At 39.6% G+C, this 22,469-nt stretch overlaps 1 protein-coding gene across 14 annotated transcripts in view; it reads left to right on the top strand.

Annotated features, from left to right (window-relative positions):
• Positions 1-22,469, top strand: part of LOC103580498 (microtubule-actin cross-linking factor 1) — a 96,650-nt gene that overhangs the window by 63,453 nt on the left and 10,728 nt on the right. For 12 of the 14 annotated variants that reach the window (XM_053737695.1, XM_053737684.1, XM_053737687.1 and 9 more), the window contains 7 exons: positions 28-9,505; positions 11,636-11,782; positions 11,872-13,759; positions 13,928-14,217; positions 14,306-15,997; positions 16,067-19,710; positions 20,315-22,439. In XM_053737695.1, the coding sequence (XP_053593670.1) occupies positions 28-9,505; positions 11,636-11,782; positions 11,872-13,759; positions 13,928-14,217; positions 14,306-15,997; positions 16,067-19,710; positions 20,315-22,439 (19,264 nt within the window). The remainder of the gene's footprint in view (positions 1-27; positions 9,506-11,635; positions 11,783-11,871; positions 13,760-13,927; positions 14,218-14,305; positions 15,998-16,066; positions 19,711-20,314; positions 22,440-22,469) is intronic. The other 2 variants (XM_053737688.1, XM_053737694.1) reach the window with 2 other exon arrangements.

The following is a 22,469-nucleotide window of genomic DNA, read 5'->3' as shown; positions in this document are numbered from 1 at the left end:
GAAAAGAAAAAAATGATATTTATTTAGGTACTCGTCCGAGCGATATGAATCGTCAAATGAAACCCAGAGAGTGTCTTCACGAGAGACATCGCCTGTTAAAAACCCCTATGGTAATCACAACAGTGGGTTTGTTGGTACTAACGGTGATAGCACATCCAGAGATACTGAAATCGATGGAATACGAAGTTATAAAACTAGTATCAATAATAGTAGTATGCAGATTAATGAAATTAAAAGCCTTCGTAGAAGACAGAGAACCTCGGAGGAGAACGGTATTGATATGGATAACGTGATAGAGGCCAGGGGGATCATCCATCCCACGACTGGTCAAGTTCTTACTGTAGGTGAGGCCATTAGTCTCAGGGTTCTCGACGTGAGAAACGGTAGGATATCTACTTCAATTGACGGCAGAACGAGTGTCACGATTGAAGAAGCTGTGGCGCTGAACCTCATCGACGTGGAACTCGCGCGTCGTCTTCTTGGACCATGCGGAGTTATCACGGAGAAAAATCGGATGTCTCTGCTTGAAGCCATCCAACGGGAACTGTTCGACGCTGAGAAAACCGAGGACCGTGTCAAGGTAACGTGTGTGTCTACAGCTGGAATTAGTGTTGCCGATGCGATGCGACAGGGTTTGTTGGACCCAGAGACAGGTCAATTTGTCACAGATAACGGAGAGATGATGACTATCCAGGAGGCGTATAAACGGGGATTTATTACCAAAATAAATACTACTGTTAAAATAAAACGTGGCGCATTGGCGCTGGCTGATGCCATTTCTCAAGGATTAGTAGATGATAGGCTGGGTCAGATTGTTGATAGAAATACTGGTGAATGTTATCTCCTAGATGAAGCTATTCAGCGTGGTATTGTTGATCCAGATGTACGAGAAATTGTTGACACAAGAAATGACACTAAAATAACAATAGCAGATGCTATTGATCAGGGATTAATAAATGTCAAAAATGGAAAATATGTACATGGTATTAGTATGGAAAAATTGTCATTTAAAGAAGCACGAAGACGTCAATTGATCGTTAAACCAATGACGCTTAAAGATTGTTGTGATTTAGAAATAATTGATGAAAAGGGTAAAATATTTAGCCCTAATCATAAAAGAAAACTTGGTATATTAGAAGCTATATCTGCTGGTGTTTTAGATACTGATAATATCAAATCTGTGTCAGATACTAGGTCTGGTGATTTACTTACACTTTCAGATGCCTTAGCTAGTGGAATTATTAAAGTCGATTGTGGTCGTTATGTAGATTTAAAAACGCGAGAAGAACTAACCATTCCTGAAGCCGTTGATCGCGGACTGATAACGTCTGTTGCACAAAAATCAATTTTTGATATTGACGGTTTCAAAGATCCTATTTCTGGGGAATTTATCAGTCTTAATGCTGCATTACTAAAAGGTTTAATTAGTCCGAAATCTGGGGGTTCATTTGTCGTTGATTTAAAAACTGGTCGCGCAGTTTCTTTCAATGAAGCCGTTAAATTGGGACACGCGCGTCCAGAAGTTATGGAAATGTTGAATCGCGGTATTGGGGTTACGGAAAACGGCCGGGAAATTAGTGTACTAGAGGCTGTATTATTTGAATTATTAGATCCGCGAACAGGCCAACTGCTAGATCCGCGCAGTAAGAAACCAGTTCCACTAGAGGATGCTATAAAACGCGGTTTGATAACACCCGATGGTGCGGCTTTATTAGCAAGTCTTCTAAATATTACTGTCACTACCCAGACTGTTACAAAGACAATAAAACGTTACGTCACGGTAACGGAAACAGGTGAGACTATTACACGTGATTACAAAGTTTCTTACAGGGATGCCATTAATCGTGGATTGATTAATGAAAAGACGGGTGAGTTTACTGATCCTGATACTGGCAGAAACTTCAATGTAAGTGAAGCTATTGAACAGGGCTTATTGAGTACTCCCGAAGCGAGAGAAACTGAAAGACCGTCGCCCAAGAAAACTCGAGATTCCCCATCGAAACAAATGATTTTCGAAAGCACTCTTTATGCTAAAATCAATGAACCAACGCCTACGCCACCACCGCGTAAGAAATTATCTTCTCCTCCCCGAGCTATCGGGACAACAACGACAATTATCACCCACAAATTACCACAACCAGATAATAATGATTCTGTTTCAGTGATAAATAATAACAATTCGACGATTGTTTCTGTAGGTACTGTAGAATCTTCCAAAGAATCGCGTACTGAATATATAAATGATTCCTCTGAAATATTAACCAGCCCTTTGTCACCTACTAAAACAAATCGTTCATTAAATGATCACGTCAGTACTGTATTTATAAAATCAAATGACGATGACCCAACTAAAAAATCCGTATCTTCCAAAGAACAAAAGAACCTGCGTAATTTGATAAATGAAGTCGAGACATTTATTGAAAAAGAATCGACTTCCGTTGAGAAAAAAGTATTTGAATTACCGTCAGATGGTTGGATGCTCGCAGATGCCATCGAACAGAAATTGTTTGATCCAGTTGCTGGGCTCTTTATAATTCCTGGTACAGACAGACTTGTTTCGTTTGAAGAGTGCGTTAAACTTGAATTCATAAATCCTCAGTCTGGTGTTGTCGTTGATCCAAATAACGGTCGGCACGTGTCGTTGACACGTAGTTTAGAAAAAAATATTTTAGATTCAACTGGACACTATATTCATCCGCGTAAAATTACAATGAAAGATGCCATTGCCAAGGGTTTAATTATTTTAGAGTATAGAGCAATGGAAGTTGATTCGACAAACCCGCGTTTGATTCAAATTACCAAAGTAACCGATAAATCTGATAGAGTTGAAGCTACAAGTGTTGATAATTCATCAGAGGATGTCAAAGTATCCAATTCTAGTGAGCAAACAACTTCAGACCCTGTTCAGGTGAGTCCAGGTATTATTTATGATCCTGAAACTGCTTTGGTAATTTTTACCGAGTCTGGTAAATCATCAAACATTTTGACGGCTGTGAATGAAGGCACTTTAGAGACTGAAGCTATCGTTGTAAAAGATCCAGAAACAGGTAACGAAATTAGTATGGCGAGAGCTGTTGAGAAAAAAATAGTTGATCCAAAGACGGGTATTTATGTTGATGGAACGGGTCGTAAAATTTCATTGAGTGATGCCGCGAAATTCGGACTTATTGCTGTGGTAGGAACACCTCTTGTAGCGGCGGCAGCTGCTGTGGAGGCTGTCAAAAAGGCAATGATTAAAGATCCTAAGACTGGTGAAAAAATTCCGCGAGAAGTTGCAATAGAACGTGGTCTAGTTACTCCAGATAAAGTGGTCAGTCAACCTATAACGACTAGTGTCGTTGTCAAAGATCCAACAACCGGGAAAGATATTTCTGCTGATGAAGCATTGAAAAAAGGTATTGTCACATCAGACCAATTTAATAAACTTGTCGCTGAAGCAGATCCTACAGTTAAAGTTGAAATTAGTCAACCGACAAATGAATTTACGGATCAAGTTGATGACAAGGGACCTAGTTTAGCAGAACAAACCCGATTTAGAGTAACCACTGAACCTAAATACAAAGTAACTATTGGTACTGCTAAAACAGTTTCTCAAAGCCCGGAAAGAGAAGCCAAAGCAATAGTATTGCAGAAAATACGTAAGAAAATACTAACTCCCAAAGAAGCAGAGGAAAGCGGTTTGATTGATAAAGAAACAGTTGAAATACTAGAAGCAACTATCTGTGAAAATAAAGATGCACTGATAGATGCTTTTAAAAGTAATAAAATTGATCGTAATAGTGGCAAAGTTACAGATCCACAACGCGGGGACGTTATTTCTATTCGAGAAGCCGTCGAGCGTGGTATCATAGACCCAGAAAATGGAAATATTTTAGTTCCACTAGCGCGTAGTCTTTCTATTCCAGGATTGTACAATCAAGGATTGCTGGAACGTGAAGACGGTAAAATAATTCATCCTGAAACTGGACAGCATCTGTCACTCAACGAAGCCATTATTTGTGAAATAGTTGATCCACTTTCGACAATTACTTCACAAGATGGCAATAAATTAACATTACAATCGTCCATTGAGTCTGATGACATTGATGCCGATCAATCAATTGTACATACTGACAGCGGTGATTTAAATCTCGTTGAAGCTACCGAGCTAAATAAATTCGATCGAACAGAACCGACAAGTCCTGTGTCATTGCCACCTGTTGGCATGACTTTCCCGGTAGCTTTGAATCGTGGATTAATCGACACCGCCGAGCAAATAATTACTCATCCATTGACTGGTAAAGAATTTACCGTCGATGAAGCTATTAAAAATGATTTTATTATGTCATTACCATATCCAGCTGCACCTGAAAGTATTGAAGTAACAAAAGCCCTTGAGGCTGGTCTTATTGACAAAGATAAGGCTGTATTTAATAATCCAAAGACTGGACATATTATTCCAATAAATGAGGCCTTCGAGTCCGGTCAATTGGTTGTTGAATCTAAACCTGAAACCGAAAGTAGTACAGTAACTGCCGTTACGGAGACAATTACTTCGTATCACACTATTACAACGAAAACAATTCAACTTTTACCCGGTTATTCGTTGGTGAATCCAACTCAAGTACAGAATATTAAAACCGGAGAAATTATATCGATAGCGGATGCACAGAAACAGGGTATTGTTAAAGATGAATCGGAAAAACGCCAAGAGTTTACGACACGTGATATTAAAATGGCATTTAGCGATGCCGTTGAACAAGGATTCGTTGATATGAATGCTGGTACGTACACAGATCCTGATACGGGAGCAGTGATGCCAATTGGACAGGCAATCAAAAATGGTATTCTTGATACAGCCCAACCAGAAATTACTGACTCGCCTAAAAAGATAGCTACCAGTATGACTGTACTGGAAGCTGTGGATCAGATTTATGATGAGAAAACGGAAAAATTCCATGATCCAGCGACAAACAAATCTTACAATCTAACTGAAGCCATGGAAGCCGGACTTATTGAAGCTGATTCAGTAGTGTATGATGTTAAGTCGTCAGCTCAAATCACGACTAAAGAAGCCATTGAACGCGGAATTTTGGATCCCAAAACCGGAAAGGTTAAAAATGAACGTGGAAAGTCTATATCTGTTGCAGAAGCTGCTAAACTTGGACTTTTGGCAGTCGTGGCAGCACCTGTGCTTGCTGGAAAAGCTGTTGTGGATGCTGTTAAAAATCGCAAGTCTGTCGACAGACGGCCCACGATGTCACCAGTTCCAGAGAGTCCTGCTCATCAACCTCATGCTGTAAAAGACAATAAATTAAAAGAGACAATTGAAAAGTCAAAAATAAAAGAAAATTTAGTATCTGAAAGTAAAGAAAGTGAACGAATGGAAGTTACACCAATTCAGGACTCACGTCCAGTACAAATAACTCTCGAGGAAGCTATTGATAATGATCTGATTGATCCTAACACATGTAAAATAGTTATTGGTCAACGTGAATTACCGTTCACTGTAAAAGATGCCTTAGAAAGTGGTGAAATTCAACTCACTGAAACAGTTATCGTGCTCAACCAAACGCGTATCAGCATAATTGAAGAAAGACCCCGATTTAGAATAGAAATATTCCGTAATTTAACACCTCAATATCTTCAAGACCAAGGAGTTTATGATATTGAATCGGAAAAATTCATAGACCCTTACTCTGGTACGACAATAGCTTTTAACGAGTTTGTACTTGATCTCGAGATTTTCGATCCCGATAATGTCTGGGTCAAAGATTTGTCAAGCAAAACCAATGAGTACGTCCCTCTGCGCGAAGCTATCAATAGACCTCTGGTAGATAGAAATATTGGTTACATGGTTGACCCAAAAAGCGGCAAGAAAATTCAATTCTGCGAGGCCGTGCAAGCCGGGATGATTATCCAGCGACCTTCGATAAATCAAGAAGAGTCTTTGTCACTGACTCTGCAGGAAGCCATTCAGTCTGGTATCTGCGATACGATGAGCGGAGATCTTCAGGATCCAAGATCCGGTGAACAATTGTCGTTAGCTGGTGCCGTTGAAAGGGGTCTAATAGACGTTGAGTCCGTGAGCATTCGTAATCCCGTCAACGATGAAATTATCCCACTCGCAGAAGCCGTTGAGTCTGGTATCGTTGATTTGAATCGCGGAGTTATAATAAATCTCGATACGCACTCGGAGATTGGTATAAAAGAAGGATTCTTGAAGGGTCTTGTTCTTCCTGGTCTGCGCAAACCGATTTCACTGGAAGCTGTAATAACTAAAGGCTGGTACGACCCGCAATCAGGTAATATTGAAGACCCAATGAGTAAACAATTGATAAATATTGATGAAGCAGTAGGTCGTGGTATAATTGACGCATTTATAACCGAGTGTCAGGACACTAAAGCTGGTTCTTTCTTGTCTCTCGACGATGCATTGACTGTCAAACTCGTTAATCCAAAGACTGGTCGTCTTCGCGATACCAAGGCAGGCGAATTGTTGTCACTTGATGTGGCATTAGACAAAAAATTAATCATTACAACGCCATTTGTGCCTTCATTAATTGATGTTATTATACAAGAATATTATTCACCTAAAACTGGTCTTGTTCTTAATCCAATGACCGGCGATGAATCAACAATGAAACATGCGTTAGCTATCGGGTATGTTGACAGTAGAATGATTAAAATCAAAGATGATCGTAATGAAACAGTTGTTTCACTGCGCGATGCCGAGAAAAGTGGACTTGTTGATTTGGAAAAAGGTGTTTTGTTGTACCCGCACTCAATGACACTCGATGTAGCTTTGGAGAAAGGATACATTTTGAATACAACCAAACCGTGGACATTGCAAGAAGCTCTAGCTCATCAGAGTTATAATCCTATTACTGGTAGATTCTTAATGGATGGTGATAGATTGCCATTAGAGGAAGCCATCACCAAAGGATTAATTAGTCACGATAGTCCCTCGGTAAAAGATCCGCGATCTGGGGATGTGATAACACTTAACGATGCTATAAAACTTGGACTAATTGATCCCAAGTCCGGTACAGCGTTAGATCCGTCAACTGGCACAGCTTTATCGCTAACCGATGCGATGGATCGTGGATTAGTTGTTCCTGCGAAACGTAAAATATCTCTTCCCGAAGCTGTATTCAAAGGTTTCTACGATCCCAAGACTGGTCAATTTACTAGTCTCGAAACACGCGAAAGATTACCAACTGATCGCGCTATCAAAGAAGGCGTCATAGATCCAACTTCGGCAATCGTTAGAGATCAACATGGCGAATTAATAACATTCAGTAGAGCCATTAAGGAAAGAATTATTGATCCTAAAACCGGTACAGTTGTTACTGAAAAAGGGCAATCCATGGACTTCCATGAAGCTTTTGAGCAAGGAATTTTACTTGAAACCCGGCGACCTATGAGTTTCAGTGAAGCTGTATTCAAAGGTATTCTTGATAGCAAGACAAGCTTGTTTTTAGATCCACGTACGGGTACCTATTTAACGATCACCCAAGCTATCGATAAACATCTGATCGACGCCGACTCGGTGACTGTAAAAGACGCGAACGTTGAATTCTCCAAAAAGATATCGCTCAAAGAAGCTTTAAAAATTGGTCTGTTAAATGGTACAACTGGCAAAGTCAAAGATTCAACGCGTAACAACATGGAAATCTCACTGAGCGAAGCTTACGAGACGGGTATTATAGTCGACAACAAAGCCGCGATTTCTGTTCAGCGCGCAATACATCAGGGTCTGTATGACGAGAAAACCGGTAAAATAATTGATCCAAGTACTGGTAGATCGATAACTCTGCACGAGGCGATGAGAATGTGCGTCATCAGTCCTAAGCTAGTTTGCTATTGGGATAAACGTAGTGAGACACTGCTGTCACTCGCGGAAACTTGTCGCGCTGGAGTAATTGACAGACGTACAGGCATGTTTAAAGAACCAGGTGCCAACTGTTCAATTCCTCTATCAATGGCGCTTCAGTTAAATCTAATTGTCGACATTGAAAGTACTGGTTTCAGTCTCTATGAAGCAGTACACATGGGAATGTACGATGTACCTTCTGGTAAATTTATTCACCCATTGACAAATAAAAAATTGACTCTATCTGAAGCGTGTCAGGCTGAAATGATAAATCCTATAGTATCTTTTGTCAAAAATACCAAAACAAATCGGTATGTTTTGTTGCCTGAAGCAATTGCTGAAGGTATAATTGATGATGTTCGTGGTACGTACACCCAAGCTGAGCTAAACAAGGTGATGAATTTATTAGAAGCCAAGAAAAACGGTTTCATTGTTCCGTCTAGCAGACCAATGTCTATTGAAGATGCTGTCAAGTGCGGGCTGTATCGCGCTGATAACGGTAAATTCATTGATCCCAGTACAAATGTCTTCTGTGATATTGTCCAGGCAATAAATTCCGGTCTCATTGATCCCGACACGACTGCTCTTAAAGACACCACTAGCGGGCAAATAAAATCATTGCAACAGGGCATTTCCGATGACACCATCGACGTTGCTAGGGGACAGATACTAGATCCTAAGACAAAGCGAACTTATACTATTGACATTGCATTAGAACGCGGCTTACTTGTTTCTATTGACAAACCACTGACGCAACAGACTGAACGTAAGAATTCATTAGAATTACTGAAGGCTGTAGCCAAAGATAAAATTGTTAAAGAGTGTAGTATCGAGGAAGCCATCAGGTATGAGCTTCTAAATCCATCCAAGTGTTTTATAAAAGATCCAAGAACTGGTAAATTTGTAACTTTAAGCAAAGCATTGGATGACGATATCATTGACGCGTCCAAAAGGGGAACCATAGAACCACAAAATGAAAAAATGACTCAACGTATAATACGTTTTGAAGAAATAAATGTATTTATCGCCGAGCCTATTTCATTTGATTTGGCAGTAGAGAAAGAATTATTGAACATTGAAACTGCCAAGCTAACTGATCCCATTACAAATGAAGAAATAACTTTGAAAGAATCAGTAACTCGCGGTATTATTGATTCAGATACTGTTTTAATAAAAGATTTACAGAAGAAAAAATTAGTTACACTAGCAGAAGCATTTAGAAAAGGAATAATGGACGGTGATAAAGGCAGCGTTTTAGATACAGAGACTTCGAAATTGAATACGCTATCAAAAGCCATTGAATCTGGACTATTGACGACTCAAAAACGCGGTCTATCTTTTATCGAAACATTGCAATTTGGTATTTACAATCCCACGACAGGTGCATTTAATGATCCCTTTACAGTGACCACACTATTAGACCGTAAAAAGTTAACACTGAGCCAAGTATTAGAGTCAGGTTTAGTTGATCCTTCGACAACTGTAATAAAAGACCCCGTAACTGGTGAAATATCAAGTCTACCAGAGGCCATTAGTGACGGCAAGATCGACCCCGTGGCCGGTAAATTCCGGCAGAATAATTCACAAGGAAGTGATCTTAACTTCGTGCAGGCCTTGGACAGGGGCTTCATACTCGCAGCAGAAGCGAGGGTAAGTCTGATGGTATACGTAAATGTTACATGTCTTCTAATAGCTTGCCGGCCAGGTTACGGTCTACTGCATTTATGCTTCAAAATTTTTTTATTTATTGTATACCCTTATACAATGACACTAAAGGGTTTTTTGTTAATATTTATTAATTTATCAATTAATCAGTTATTTATTTATTATTTCATAATGAGAAGCAGAGTTGCATGGTCTCGGACCCACTCTACAAGATCATTCGCATTTAAATTATTTATCGACAATCAATATCAAAATCTATACTATATATAACAATTGATAATTATCTCTTATATTTAAATTTGAATTATTTAAAACCATATGTTTCATTTACGATATCCCGACACCATCATACTTGATAAACAGTTACAACAAAATATAAAATGCCTGCTTATATTGTTACCACGTGCTCGTATTATTATACAACAACAACATACGTGCTTTATCATTTCGCATAAAAATAATAATAAGCTGGAGATGTGATTAAGATTCAACTCAGACTCAATAAAATCAGATCCACTTGACCATGACCAACACTAACCATTTGATACGAGCTCCTGTTATGGGTTATTGGTACATTGACAATCGTCCTGCCTATACAATACATACATTATTATTATTATTATTGTTATTATTGTTGTTGTTATTTATTTGTTTAATTAATTAATCAATTATTTATCATGATTTATTGATTATTATGTCATAACAAATACAACGATACAGCTTTGTCTTGTATGTCTTCATTAATATCCAATCGTTTTTATCGCATCAGCAACACTAATTCGGCCTTTCATTATCTAGATTAAGTATTATTTTATTCTTTAATCAATTAATTATTAACTTTATTTTGTTGTTACTAGTATGTTTAGAAATGTATTGTATTGTTTTTTATTATACACTGAGAAAAAAAAAATACTTTTTGGTAGAGTAGATTCTTGAGCAAATCTATAACTTTTTTTTTCCCGACGAAAAATTTATTTGAAATTTTAATGTAATTTCAATTTTTATAAAAATTTATTTTGTGATTCAAAAGTGATGAAAATTTTATTTTTTTTTTAATTATAAATTTACAATCAAAAAATTAATTAAATAATTTGAAATTGAAAAGAAAAATTATTAGCTCAAGAAAAATGAGTTTTTTTCGCAGTGTAATTTTTTTTGTTTACGTTATCAGTCTGTTATAATTTTTGTAACTTAGCGTTCGATAAGTTGTTGAGGATTGAATAATTGTATTAATTTATATTTATGTTCATTTAATTAATTAATTATTAAAACTTTATTTCGACGTAATAATTTTAAACAAAAGGCCTAATTAGTATTTCAGATGATTCATTAATCATAAAAAAAAAAAATATATTGCACGTTATCATATTTTCGAAATTAATTTTTAAAAATAATTCATTACATTTATTATTTAAATTAATTATTATTGGGTTTACTTGATTTATAAATTTAATTAGCAGTCCTTAACAACATTTTACTTAAATAATATTATTCAATTTTTAAATAATTTTCAATTTTATTTATTTTGTTATTAACAAGAATGTGATATTTTTAAATTGTTTATTCATTTTTTATAATAATTTTATATCTAAGTGTTTTAATTGTTTTCAGGTTTTATAATTCCTGTTTTTTTTTTTAACTATTTAAAAAAAAAGTTGTTTATTTTCTTCAGCATCTTTCGGAAAACATTCCATACAGTCTTCATGTCTATTAAACTATTTTACTATCGGTATTTTACTATCAGTTACACTACTCATTGTGCGTTTTAATTTATTTGCTTTCAAATTTTTTAGCTGTGACAAAAAAATAAAACTGCATACAAAAATTACAAAATGTAACGATATGCAGTTAATTAGCAGATAAATTAAAGCTACTAGAAAAAAAAAACTGTACTATAATGACAGCTACGTGTGTTATGTTTATGCGTGTTTGTGCTTGCATGTATGAAATATGCCATAGGCTGATGATTATTATTTATTTATTTATTTACTACTTAATATTTTTAATTAATATATCAAGTCATTGGTAAGATGACGATTTGTTGAATAATTAACTACTAACACTCATTAAAATTGATCAGTAATTAACAGAAATTTGTTATCCCATCAATTATAGCAAGCGGTTCAAGAAAAATACAAATTGTGCGATGAAACGTTGACTAAACTGCTGCAATGGATCAGTGAGATTGAAGATAAATTGGCGAGTCAGGATGTCGTTAAGGAAGACATCGAAGAATTGAGGAATCAAATAAATATTATGAGAGTATGTTAATTATTTTGTTGTAATTTTTTATAGTTAATTGGCCACTCATTTAAAAATTCATTGACAAATTATTTATCTAAAATTTTCAGCAAGTGAAAGAAGACATCGAAGTCCACAGTAGACCAGTATCCGCTTGTCTGGATCAAGTTCGTCAAGTGGTGATCACCGGAAGCGACGTTTTGTCAAGTGACGAAGTATCAACTCTAGAAAAGAACGGACGGTCATTGAAGACACGTTACGATAGAGCTGCTGATCGTACTGAGAGATTACTCAAACGTTTGAATGGCGCTCGCGATGAGCTTTCTAAATTCAAGAATGAAATCTTCTCATTCTCCGGTTGGCTGGACAAGGCGCGACGTATTCTTGAGGATAAAGAAAGATCGTTGTCTGATTTAAATAAATTGACAGCGAGCACTGATCCAACTCGTGATTTTATCAGCGATGTTATTGCCCATCAAGCGGATCTAAGATTTATTACAATGGCGGCGCAGAAATTTGTCGATGAAAGTCGTGAGTATCTGCAGGTTCTCAATGAATTTAGAACGAGTTTGCCACAGCGATTGCCACACAAAGAACCAACTGCCAGTCAAGATTCTCCTGTGCGTAATGAAGTTACAATCGTGACCGCTCAATACAAAGATTTATTATCTCGCGCTACTAATCTTTCTGATAGATTGACTGGAGTCGGTGGTAGACAGCGTGACTATCAAGACTCCCTGGAGAAAGCGAGATCCTGGTTAAAGGAAATAGAACCGCGTGTGCACCGAGTTATCTCTGAGCCAATTGCTGCGGAACCTAAACAAGTTGAAGACCAACTGAGCAAAGCCAAAGCTCTTAATAATGAATTCTTGGTAAATGCCCGGCTTATTGACAATGTCAAGTCAAGTCTAGAGGCTTTGCTACGATCACTCGAGGGACAACTTACTCCTAATGAAACTAAACAGCTAGAAGAACCTGTTACTGCTATTGAAGACAAATATCGTCAACTGTCAAACGCACTTGCTGAAAAGTGCCAAGAATTAGATACTGCTTTAGTACAGAGCCAAGGAGTCCAAGATGCGCTTGATGGTTTGGTATCATGGCTGAATAATGTTGAAAGTCAATTTAAAAATATGCAACGTCCTGCTAGTTTACACAAAGAACGATTGGATGAGCAGCAAAGAGAACAACGTATGCTGCAGTCAGACTTGGACAGTCATCGTCCAAGTGTAGAAGCCATCACTACCAGCGCTCAGGAGCTGCTGATAAATTCTAGCAATGCGCGCGTTGCCAAACGTATTGAAAGTAAACTTAAAGATGTGACAAGTCGTTATGAAAAACTTATGGACAAATCTGTACGACGAGGCGAATTCCTAGATGAAGTTGTTCTGGCACTCAATGAATTTACCATTGAAACAAACAAATTTGACAGCTGGTATTCCCAGATGATTGAGATACTAGAGTCACGTGAGTTGACTAAACTAGATGTCGTGGAGTATGAAAATAAAATGACACAACTGGCAAGTAAGCGTGAGGATCAGCGTCACAATTTCGAGAGTCTTATTACCAATGGTAAGAACTTGGTTGGGAAAAAAGATATAACTGATGCGGCGCAGATAAGAGATAAAATCAAAGCTATCGAATCGCAATGGAAAGAACTTGGTAATCTTCTTGATGAGAAACAGCGACTCAGTAAATCACGTGCTGAACAACTTTCTGCTTATGAAAAATTACGTGACCAAGTTCTGGACTGGTTGAACCGTACTGAAACACGTGTGTCCCGTTTGCAACCAGTTGCCGTTGACTTTGATAAATTAAAAATACAAACTGAAGAATTGAAACCCATTCAAAAGGAGTACCGCGATTATGGCAATACCGTCGATAAAGTTAATGACTTAGGAATTGTTTATGATAGCTTGTTGAAGGAACGAGGTGAGAGTCCACCAAGACGTCGCGGAAGTACCAGTCCTACTAAACGCAATACCATCACCAGTCCACGTAAGTATATTTTATTTAATTGTCAATATTTAAACACATTAACACCTTGTCTATATTTAAAATTATCATTTATCACAACCACAACCCGACACTACACGTAGTAGCTTATTCTCTGCATCGGTGCACAGCATAGTGACCTGTATTTTTTTATTACTATTTTTTTTGTAGTCCGCCGAATGTCACAAGACGGTCGCTCACCTTCCCCCACTAAAACTTACGCCGTTCAAAGTCCGGTATCTCCAGGTGGTAGCAGCGGATTCAGCAGCCGTCGCTCCAGCCAAGACGGTTTCCATCTCGAGGAATTGTCACCGGTACAGCAACAGCTGTCTGAAATCAACAATAGATATGGGCTGCTTGGTGTCCGGTTGACTGATCGTCAAACTGAGCTGGACAATGTCAAGGAAGAGCTAAGAAAACTATTGGAGAACTTGAAGACATTGTCCCAATTCTTAGACAAGGTAAGCAATCAATCAATAGATTAGTTTATTTTAGTTTGTTCTGAAGAAGGCAGAGATTTATGTTATTTATATTTTTTTTTATTTGTAGATTGAACGTCAGTTGCCAAAAGAATCCATTCCTTTTTCGAAGGAAGAAGCTGACAAAACGGCAAAACTTATTAAAGTTGTTGTCGAAGAAATGTATGAGAAACAATCGCTGTTGGACAGCACAAAGACTCAAGTACGAGATATTGTGAGACGCAAGAAGGATGCCGACGGTGCTGACAGACTCAATGATGAATTGGAAGACGTTGCCAGCCGCTGGAAATCAATATCCGATCGTTGCAAGGACAGAATCAAATTCTTGGAGGACATTAAAGAATTCCATGACACTTATGAGAGTTTGAACTCTTGGCTAGGTGCCAAAGAAAGAATGTTGGGAGCATTAGGACCTATTTCATCGGATCCACGAATGGTTGCTAGCCAAGTTCAGCAAGTCCAAGTACTTCGTGAAGAATTCAGATCGCAGAAACCTCAGCTCGATCACTTGGTTGACGTTGGCGAGAGTGTACTTACCCGTTTGCCAAATGACTCAGTAGATGGACAGAAGATTAGCGACAAATTGAACAACATACTTCAGAGATGGACCGATCAAGTCAACCGATTGGACGAACGTACTCAGAGTCTGGGTGACGCTGTTGACACCAGTAGAGAATTTGATGCAAGTCTTAATCGTCTTCGCGATGCTCTTCAGGGTATCTCAGATAATTTGGATGATTTGCCGCTTGATAAAGATTCAGAGGAACAACTTCGTAAGATCGAACATCTCGAGCGCCAGCTGGAGGGACAACGTCCTCTTCTCGCGGACGCTGAAGCCGCAGGCGCACAATTGTGTGAAGTGCTGAGTGATCCGGCCTCCAAGTCTGAGATCCAAGGAAAACTAGCTGCGGTTAATAAGTTGTACAACAACTTGCAGAAAAAACTTGACCACCGCAAAGCTGAGATTGAAGGAAACCTTCGTGATGGAAGACAATTTGAAGCTTCATGCAGCAAAACACTCGGATGGCTTGCCGATGAACTTGGAAATATGTCTGAGAAGCTTTTGGTTTCAGCGGACCGTGAAATTTTACAGCAACAGCTTGATCATCACGAGCCTATTTACCGCAATGTGATGGGCAAAGAGCACGAAGTTATAATGCTGCTCAACAAAGGTCGTGACATTCTAGCACGATCAGCAAAGACAGAAAATCGTACTCTACAACGGGACCTCGATAAGATGCAAATACAGTGGGATCGCTTGAAAAAAGATACTCTTGACAGGCATACTAAATTACAAACATGTGCTGAGCATTGCAAGAAATACTATCGTGCGCAAGATTCGTTCTTGCCTTGGTTGAGACAAGCTGAAGACAAATTAGAAAGTTTGAAACCCGCATCATTCAAACGCAAGGATATCGAGAAGCAGCTTAAAGAATTATCCTCATTTAGAAATGAAGTGTGGAAGCGATCAGGTGAATTTGAAAATAATAAAACACTAGGCGAAACATTCCTCAGCGCTTGTGATATTGACAAGGAAGTGGTAAAGAATGAATTGGGTGCCATGAAAACAAGATGGGATAAATTGAACAACGAACTATTGGCGCGGACTCAATCACTTGAAGACACTGCCCGTCATCTGACAGACTTTAATGAAAATCTACGTGACTTGAAGCATGGCTTGCAGAGATGTGAAGATAAATTGGCGTCACACGATGCACTGGGAGGTGCTTCTAAAGACCCGAAACTTCTTGACAGAATAAAGGTAACTAATTCAATATTTTTATTGTTAATTTGTTATTTAAATTATTTTTTTTTTTTTTAATAATTTCAGAACTTACGAGAAGAAACAGCAGCACTTAAAAAACCACTGCTATCTGCTAGACAACAGGCCAATGATTTAGTCAACAACGCCCGAGAACAAGGTGTTGATGCAACTCATCTTCAAGACGAAGTCGACAATATCACCGATCGTATCAATGACCTTCAAGGAAAGCTCGATGACCGTTGCAATGATTTACAGAGCGCGGCTACAGCCGTAGCTCAGTTCAATGATCAAGTCAAAGCACTCACGTACGATCTCAGCGAGCTGGAGAATGAATTGGAATCAATGAAAGCACCTGGCCGTGATATCAAGACAGTCCGTATTCAAATTGAGGAAGTAAACAAACTGATTAGTAAAATAAATCGCGCTTCTGATGAGGTATCAAAATTAGTAAATGCCGGTGAGAATTTGGTAGACAGTGGATTCGCTGCTGATGTAGTGGCAACGCGAGACCAAATTGATATTCTTAAACGTCTGCTTGGAAAACTTGATGAACGAGCTCGTAATCGCGATGAAGAATTGTCAGATGTTTTGAATAAATTGCAAGAGTTTTACCGCATTCACGCAGACGTGATGGATGACATTAACGACGCTAATGACCAAGTAAAGAAATTCAAAGCCGTTGGCTCTGAAGTTGATTCTATTAAAGCTCAGCAGGAAGACTTCCGTGCTCTCAAGGTCCATAAGATTGAGCCGATCGCTCGGGCTGTTGATGAGTGTAATATGGTTGGTCAAGGACTAGTTCAGAGCGCCGCTCGTGATGTAAATACCAGTGGAATTGAAAAAGATCTTGATAAAATGCACGAGAGATGGAATGACCTTAAAGACAGATTGAATGAACGTGACCGCAGACTTGACGTTGGTCTTCTACAGTCTGGCAAATTCCAAGAGGCTCTTGATGGCTTGGAGAAATGGCTAGCCGACACCGAAGAAATGGTAGCCAATCAAAAGCCACCTTCTTCCGACTACAAAGTCGTCAAGGCTCAACTTCAAGAGCAGAAATTCTTGAAAAAGATGTTGATGGATCGTCAGAACTCAATGTCGTCGCTATTCAATATGGGCCAGGAGGTAGCCGCTGATGCTGATCCCAAAGAGCGCAAGGCTATTGAGAAACGATTGAAGGACTTGATTGGAAGATTTGATGCATTGACTGAAGGCGCTGCTGAGCGCATGGACGCTCTCGAGCAAGCCATGGCCGTGGCCAAGGAGTTCCAAGAGAAGCTAACGCCTCTGGCAATCTGGTTGGACAAGACCGAGAAGAAAGTTAAGGACATGGAGTTGGTGCCAACTGATGAAGAAAAGATCCAACAACGTGTTTCAGAGCACGATGTTCTCCATGATGATATCCTGTCAAAGAAACCATACTTCAGTGAACTAACTGAAGTGGCTAGTCAGTTGATGAGCCTCGTGGGTGAAGACGAAGCCTCTGTTTTAGCAGATAAGCTTCAAGATGTTACAGACAGATATGCAAGTCTCGTTGATCGTTCTGAGGCATTAGGTAGTCTATTACAACGTTCAAGACAAGGACTACGTCATTTAGTTCTTACTTATCAAGATCTACAAGCTTGGATGGAAAGTATGGAAAAGAGACTGTCTAAATATCGCGTCTTGGCAGTGCACACTGAGAAACTACTCCAGCAAATGGAAGACCTTGCTGATTTAACTGAAGAAGTATCTTCTCGTCAGACAGAGGTCGACAGTACAACTGATTCCGGTTTAGAATTAATGAAACATATCTCCAGTGATGAAGCTCTTCAGCTTAAAGATAAATTAGATTCTCTGCAGCGTCGCTTCAATGATTTAGTCACTCGTGGTTCTGATTTATTGAAACACGCTCAGGAAGCATTGCCATTAGTACAACAGTTCCATGACAACCACAACCGTCTTATGGACTGGATGCAGGGAGCAGAGACGGCGCTACAATCAGCCGAGCCCCGAGAAGAAGAAATAATTCGTTTGGAAATGGAGATATCTGAATACCGTCCAGTCTTGGAGAAAATTAACACCGTAGGTCCTCAACTCTGTCAAATATCACCGGGAGAGGGTGCAGCTACCATTGAAGGCCTTGTTACAAGAGACAATAGACGATTTGATGCAATCGCCGAGCAGATTCAGCGCAAGGCTGAAAGAATTCAACTCAGCAAACAGAGATCTCTTGAAGTTATTGGAGATATTGATGATTTGTTGGACTGGTTCAGAGAAGTCGACAATCAACTGCGTGAAGCTGAACCACCGAGCAGCGAGCCAGAAATAATTCGAGTTCAATTGAAAGAACACAAAGCACTCAATGATGATATCTCTAGTCAGAAAGGTCGTGTACGAGATGTTATTTCTACTGCCAAGAAAGTTATTCGCGAAAATACTCATCATGAAGACACAGCAACTATCAGAGACAAGATGGAAGACTTGCGCGAGACAATGGAAATAGTATCTGGCTTGTCGTCAGACCGTCTTGGCGCTCTCGAGCAAGCTCTACCACTAGCTGAACATCTACGTGATACTCATGCTGGTTTAGTTGGTTGGTTAGAAGAAGTTGAACATCAAATATCAATGCTACCAATGCCGGCTTTGCGACCTGACTTGATTGCAGCTCAGCAAGACAAGAATGAATTATTGATGCAGAGTATCAATGAGCACAAACCGTTGATTGAAAAGTTGAACAAGACCGGAGAAGCTCTCATGCGTCTCTGCAATGATGAAGAAGGTTTGAAAGTACAAGATGTTCTGGACAATGACAACGCGCGTTACGCTGCGCTGCGAGCTGAGTTGCGTGCTCGTCAGCAGACTCTCGAACAAGCTCTTCAAGAATCTTCCCAATTCTCTGACAAATTGGAAGGAATGTTGCGAGCATTAACATCAACTGCTGACCAAGTACAGGGTGCTGAGCCCATCAGTGCTCATCCTCCACGTCTACGTGATCAGATGGAAGAAAACGCAGCCTTGGCTGATGACATAGCTCAAAGATCTGAAGCATACGCTGCTGTGAAGAAGGCCGCTGATGATGTCATCAACAAAGCCGGCAATCGCCAGGACCCGGCAGTCAAAGACATTAAACGTAAATTGGAAAAACTCAATAAATTATGGGGTGAAGTACAGAAAGCAACTACAGATCGTGGACAAACGCTTGATGAAACTCTTGCGATTGCCGAGAAATTCTGGTCAGAACTAAACGGAGTGATGTCAACACTCCGCGAGCTTCAGGACGCACTCTCTGGCCAGGCTCCACCTGCAGCTCAACCAGCAGCTATTCAACAGCAACAAGTCGCTCTGCAAGAGATCAGACAGGAGATCGATCAAACGAAACCCGATGTTGAACAAGTCCGCGCTTCTGGTCAAGAGCTCATGGGTCTCTGTGGTGAACCAGACAAACCTGAAGTACGCAAGCACATGGAAGATCTAGACCAAGCTTGGGACAATGTCACCGCTCTGTATGCCAGACGCGAAGAGAACTTGATCGACGCCATGGAGAAAGCTATGGAGTTTCACGATACACTGCACAACTTGGTGGACTTCCTTCAGGAAGCTGAAGACAAGTTCGCTGAAATGGGCCCACTGGGTAGTGACATCGACTCAGTCAAAAGACAAATCAAACAACTTGCCACCTTCAAAGCTGAAGTTGATCCTCATATGGTTAAAGTCGAAGCACTCAATCGGTACGTTGTCATTTTTTTTAATTATAATATTTATTTAAATATATCATCGCGGATATTTTTATAGACTTTTTCACAAAATGTTTATTACTATACATATTTTAATAAAAAACTTTCTTTGTTTCTGATCCGGAACATAGGAGTCTGACAAGGCAAGTCAACTTCTCTAGTTGTCGCTTTAGTTATTAAATTTAATAGCATGGCTTAATATTTTATTTTATTATTATCAGTACAAATAATTTTTAAAAAACTCCAATAAAAAGAAAACTGATTTGTCATTAACATTGTGAGTTGTGATGTTGCAAAAATATTTCAGATTCGTCTGAAGCAGCATGTAAAAAATGAATTAAAAAATACTCCGCGAATAATTACAGCTTGGAGAAATGTTTTCTAGCCGCTATGTCCAATGACGGAGAGTAATGATCTCCAATGCGCTAAAATAATTTTTTTTATTTATTTAAACTAAATGTATGCAGCAAGGCAGATTTTTCTGAACTTAGTTGTTTGAATTTATTGCAGCAGTGATTTATGACACTGAACTTGATGGATGTTTTAAGTTAATGATATATTGTAAATAGATTTTTAATATATTGTTCGTTTTCTTTAGGCAAGCGGCGGAATTGACGGAGAGAACATCATCAGAACAGGCGGCGGCGATTAAGGAACCGCTTGGTGCAGTAAATCGTCGATGGGACGCTCTTTTGAGAGGAGTTGTTGAGCGACAAAGGCTTTTGGAGAATGCGCTTCTACGTCTTGGACAATTCCAACATGCTCTTGACGAGCTGCTAGTTTGGATTGACAAGACCGACAGAACTCTGGATGACTTGAAACCCGTCGCTGGAGATCCTCAGGTGATAGAAGTCGAACTGGCTAAACTTAAAGTTCTTGTCAATGATATACAAGCTCATCAAACGAGCGTAGACACACTCAATGACGCCGGACGACAGTTAATTGAAGACGGCAAAGGTACTGCAGAGGCTTCGACCACTGCTGAAAAACTTGGTACGCTTAATCGACGTTGGCGTGATTTACTTCAGCGCGCTGCTGACCGACAACGAGAGCTCGAAGATGCGCTCCGAGAAGCTCAATCATTTACTGCCGAGATTCAAGATCTACTGTCTTGGCTGGGTGACGTGGACAATATGATTGTCGCTTCTAGACCGGTCGGTGGTCTACCTGAGACAGCGTCTGAACAACTGGAACGCTTTATGGAAGTCTACAATGAGCTTGAAATGAATCGTCCCAAAGTCGAGACCGTTTTACAGCAGGGTCAAGAGTATTTGAAACGTGCTGGCGCTTCCAGTGCTGGTACACTTAATCACAATCTACGAAATTTGAAACAAAGATGGGACAGTGTCACTGCACGGGCTAGTGATAAAAAAATAAAACTTGAAATAGCGTTGCGTGAAGCAACTGAATTCCATGATGCGCTTCAAGCATTTGTCGACTGGTTGACCAATGCCGAGAAAGTGCTGACCAATTTGAAACCCGTATCACGGGTTATGGAAACGATACTTGGACAGATTGAAGATCACAAAGCATTCCAGAAGGACGTTGGTGTACATCGCGAGACTATGTTGAATTTGGATAAGAAGGGAACTCAGTTGAAATACTTTTCACAGAAGCAAGATGTCATTCTTATAAAAAATCTATTGATCAGTGTTCAGCACAGATGGGAACGTGTTGTTTCAAAATCAGCAGAGAGAACACGTGCTTTGGACCATGGCTACAAAGAAGCCAGAGAATTCCATGACGCCTGGTCCCACTTGATGAACTGGCTAGATGACGCTGAAAAAACTCTGGATGAGATGGCGTCCGAGGGAGTTGGTGGTAACGATCCAGAGAAGATCAAGTCTCGTTTGAACAAACATCGCGAGATACAAAAAGCTCTGGGCGCCAAACAGGGAACTTATGATACGACAATGAAGAATGGTAAAACCTTGAAGGACAAAGCACCCAAGACCGATGAACCTGCTTTGAGAGAACTGTTGAATGAACTGAAGAGCAAGTGGACAACAGTTTGCGGAAAGAGTGTTGACAGGCAACGAAAATTGGAAGAGGCTTTGCTGTTCTCTGGACAATTCAAAGATGCCATCCAAGCTCTACTCGATTGGCTACAGAAAACCGAGAAACAACTGTCCAATACTGGACCTCTGCATGGAGATTTGGATACTGTCACCAACCTCGTTGAGCAACACAGGTCATTTGAGAGAGATCTGGAGCTACGAGCTTCGCAAATGGAATCTGTTATCAATACCGGCCGTGAGCTTGAATCTAAGGCGACAGTAGAAGACGCCTCGACAATACGATCGCAGCTTTCTGAAGTTAAATCTCTTTGGAATACTGTGACACGTTTGACTGACAATAAATCCAAGCGACTTGAAGAAGCACTCAGAGATGCTGAGCGACTCCACAAAGCCGTTCATGTTCTTCTTGAATGGTTGAGCGAGGCTGAAATGAAATTGAGATTCGCTGGTCAGCTACCGGAAGACGAACAAGAGAGCAGAAACCAGCTCATGGAACACGACAAATTCTTGCGTGAATTGCATCAAAAAGAAAGTGAAAAGGATCATACACTTGAGCTTGCCCACATAATTCTTGGCAAGTCTCATCCTGATGGAGCTGCCGTCATCAAGCACTGGATTACAATCATCCAATCCAGGTGGGAAGAAGTCGCAACTTGGGCTCACCAGAGAAACCAACGGCTCGAAAATCATATGCAAGGACTTCAGGTAATTTCATCATCAATTTTCCTCTGCTTG

The sequence above is a fragment of the Microplitis demolitor genome, chromosome 3 (genome assembly GCF_026212275.2).
Source record: "Microplitis demolitor isolate Queensland-Clemson2020A chromosome 3, iyMicDemo2.1a, whole genome shotgun sequence".
Taxonomy (NCBI): domain Eukaryota; kingdom Metazoa; phylum Arthropoda; class Insecta; order Hymenoptera; family Braconidae; genus Microplitis; species Microplitis demolitor.
Note: the sequence above shows the minus strand (reverse complement) of the source record. Positions and strands in the feature narration are given on the sequence as shown.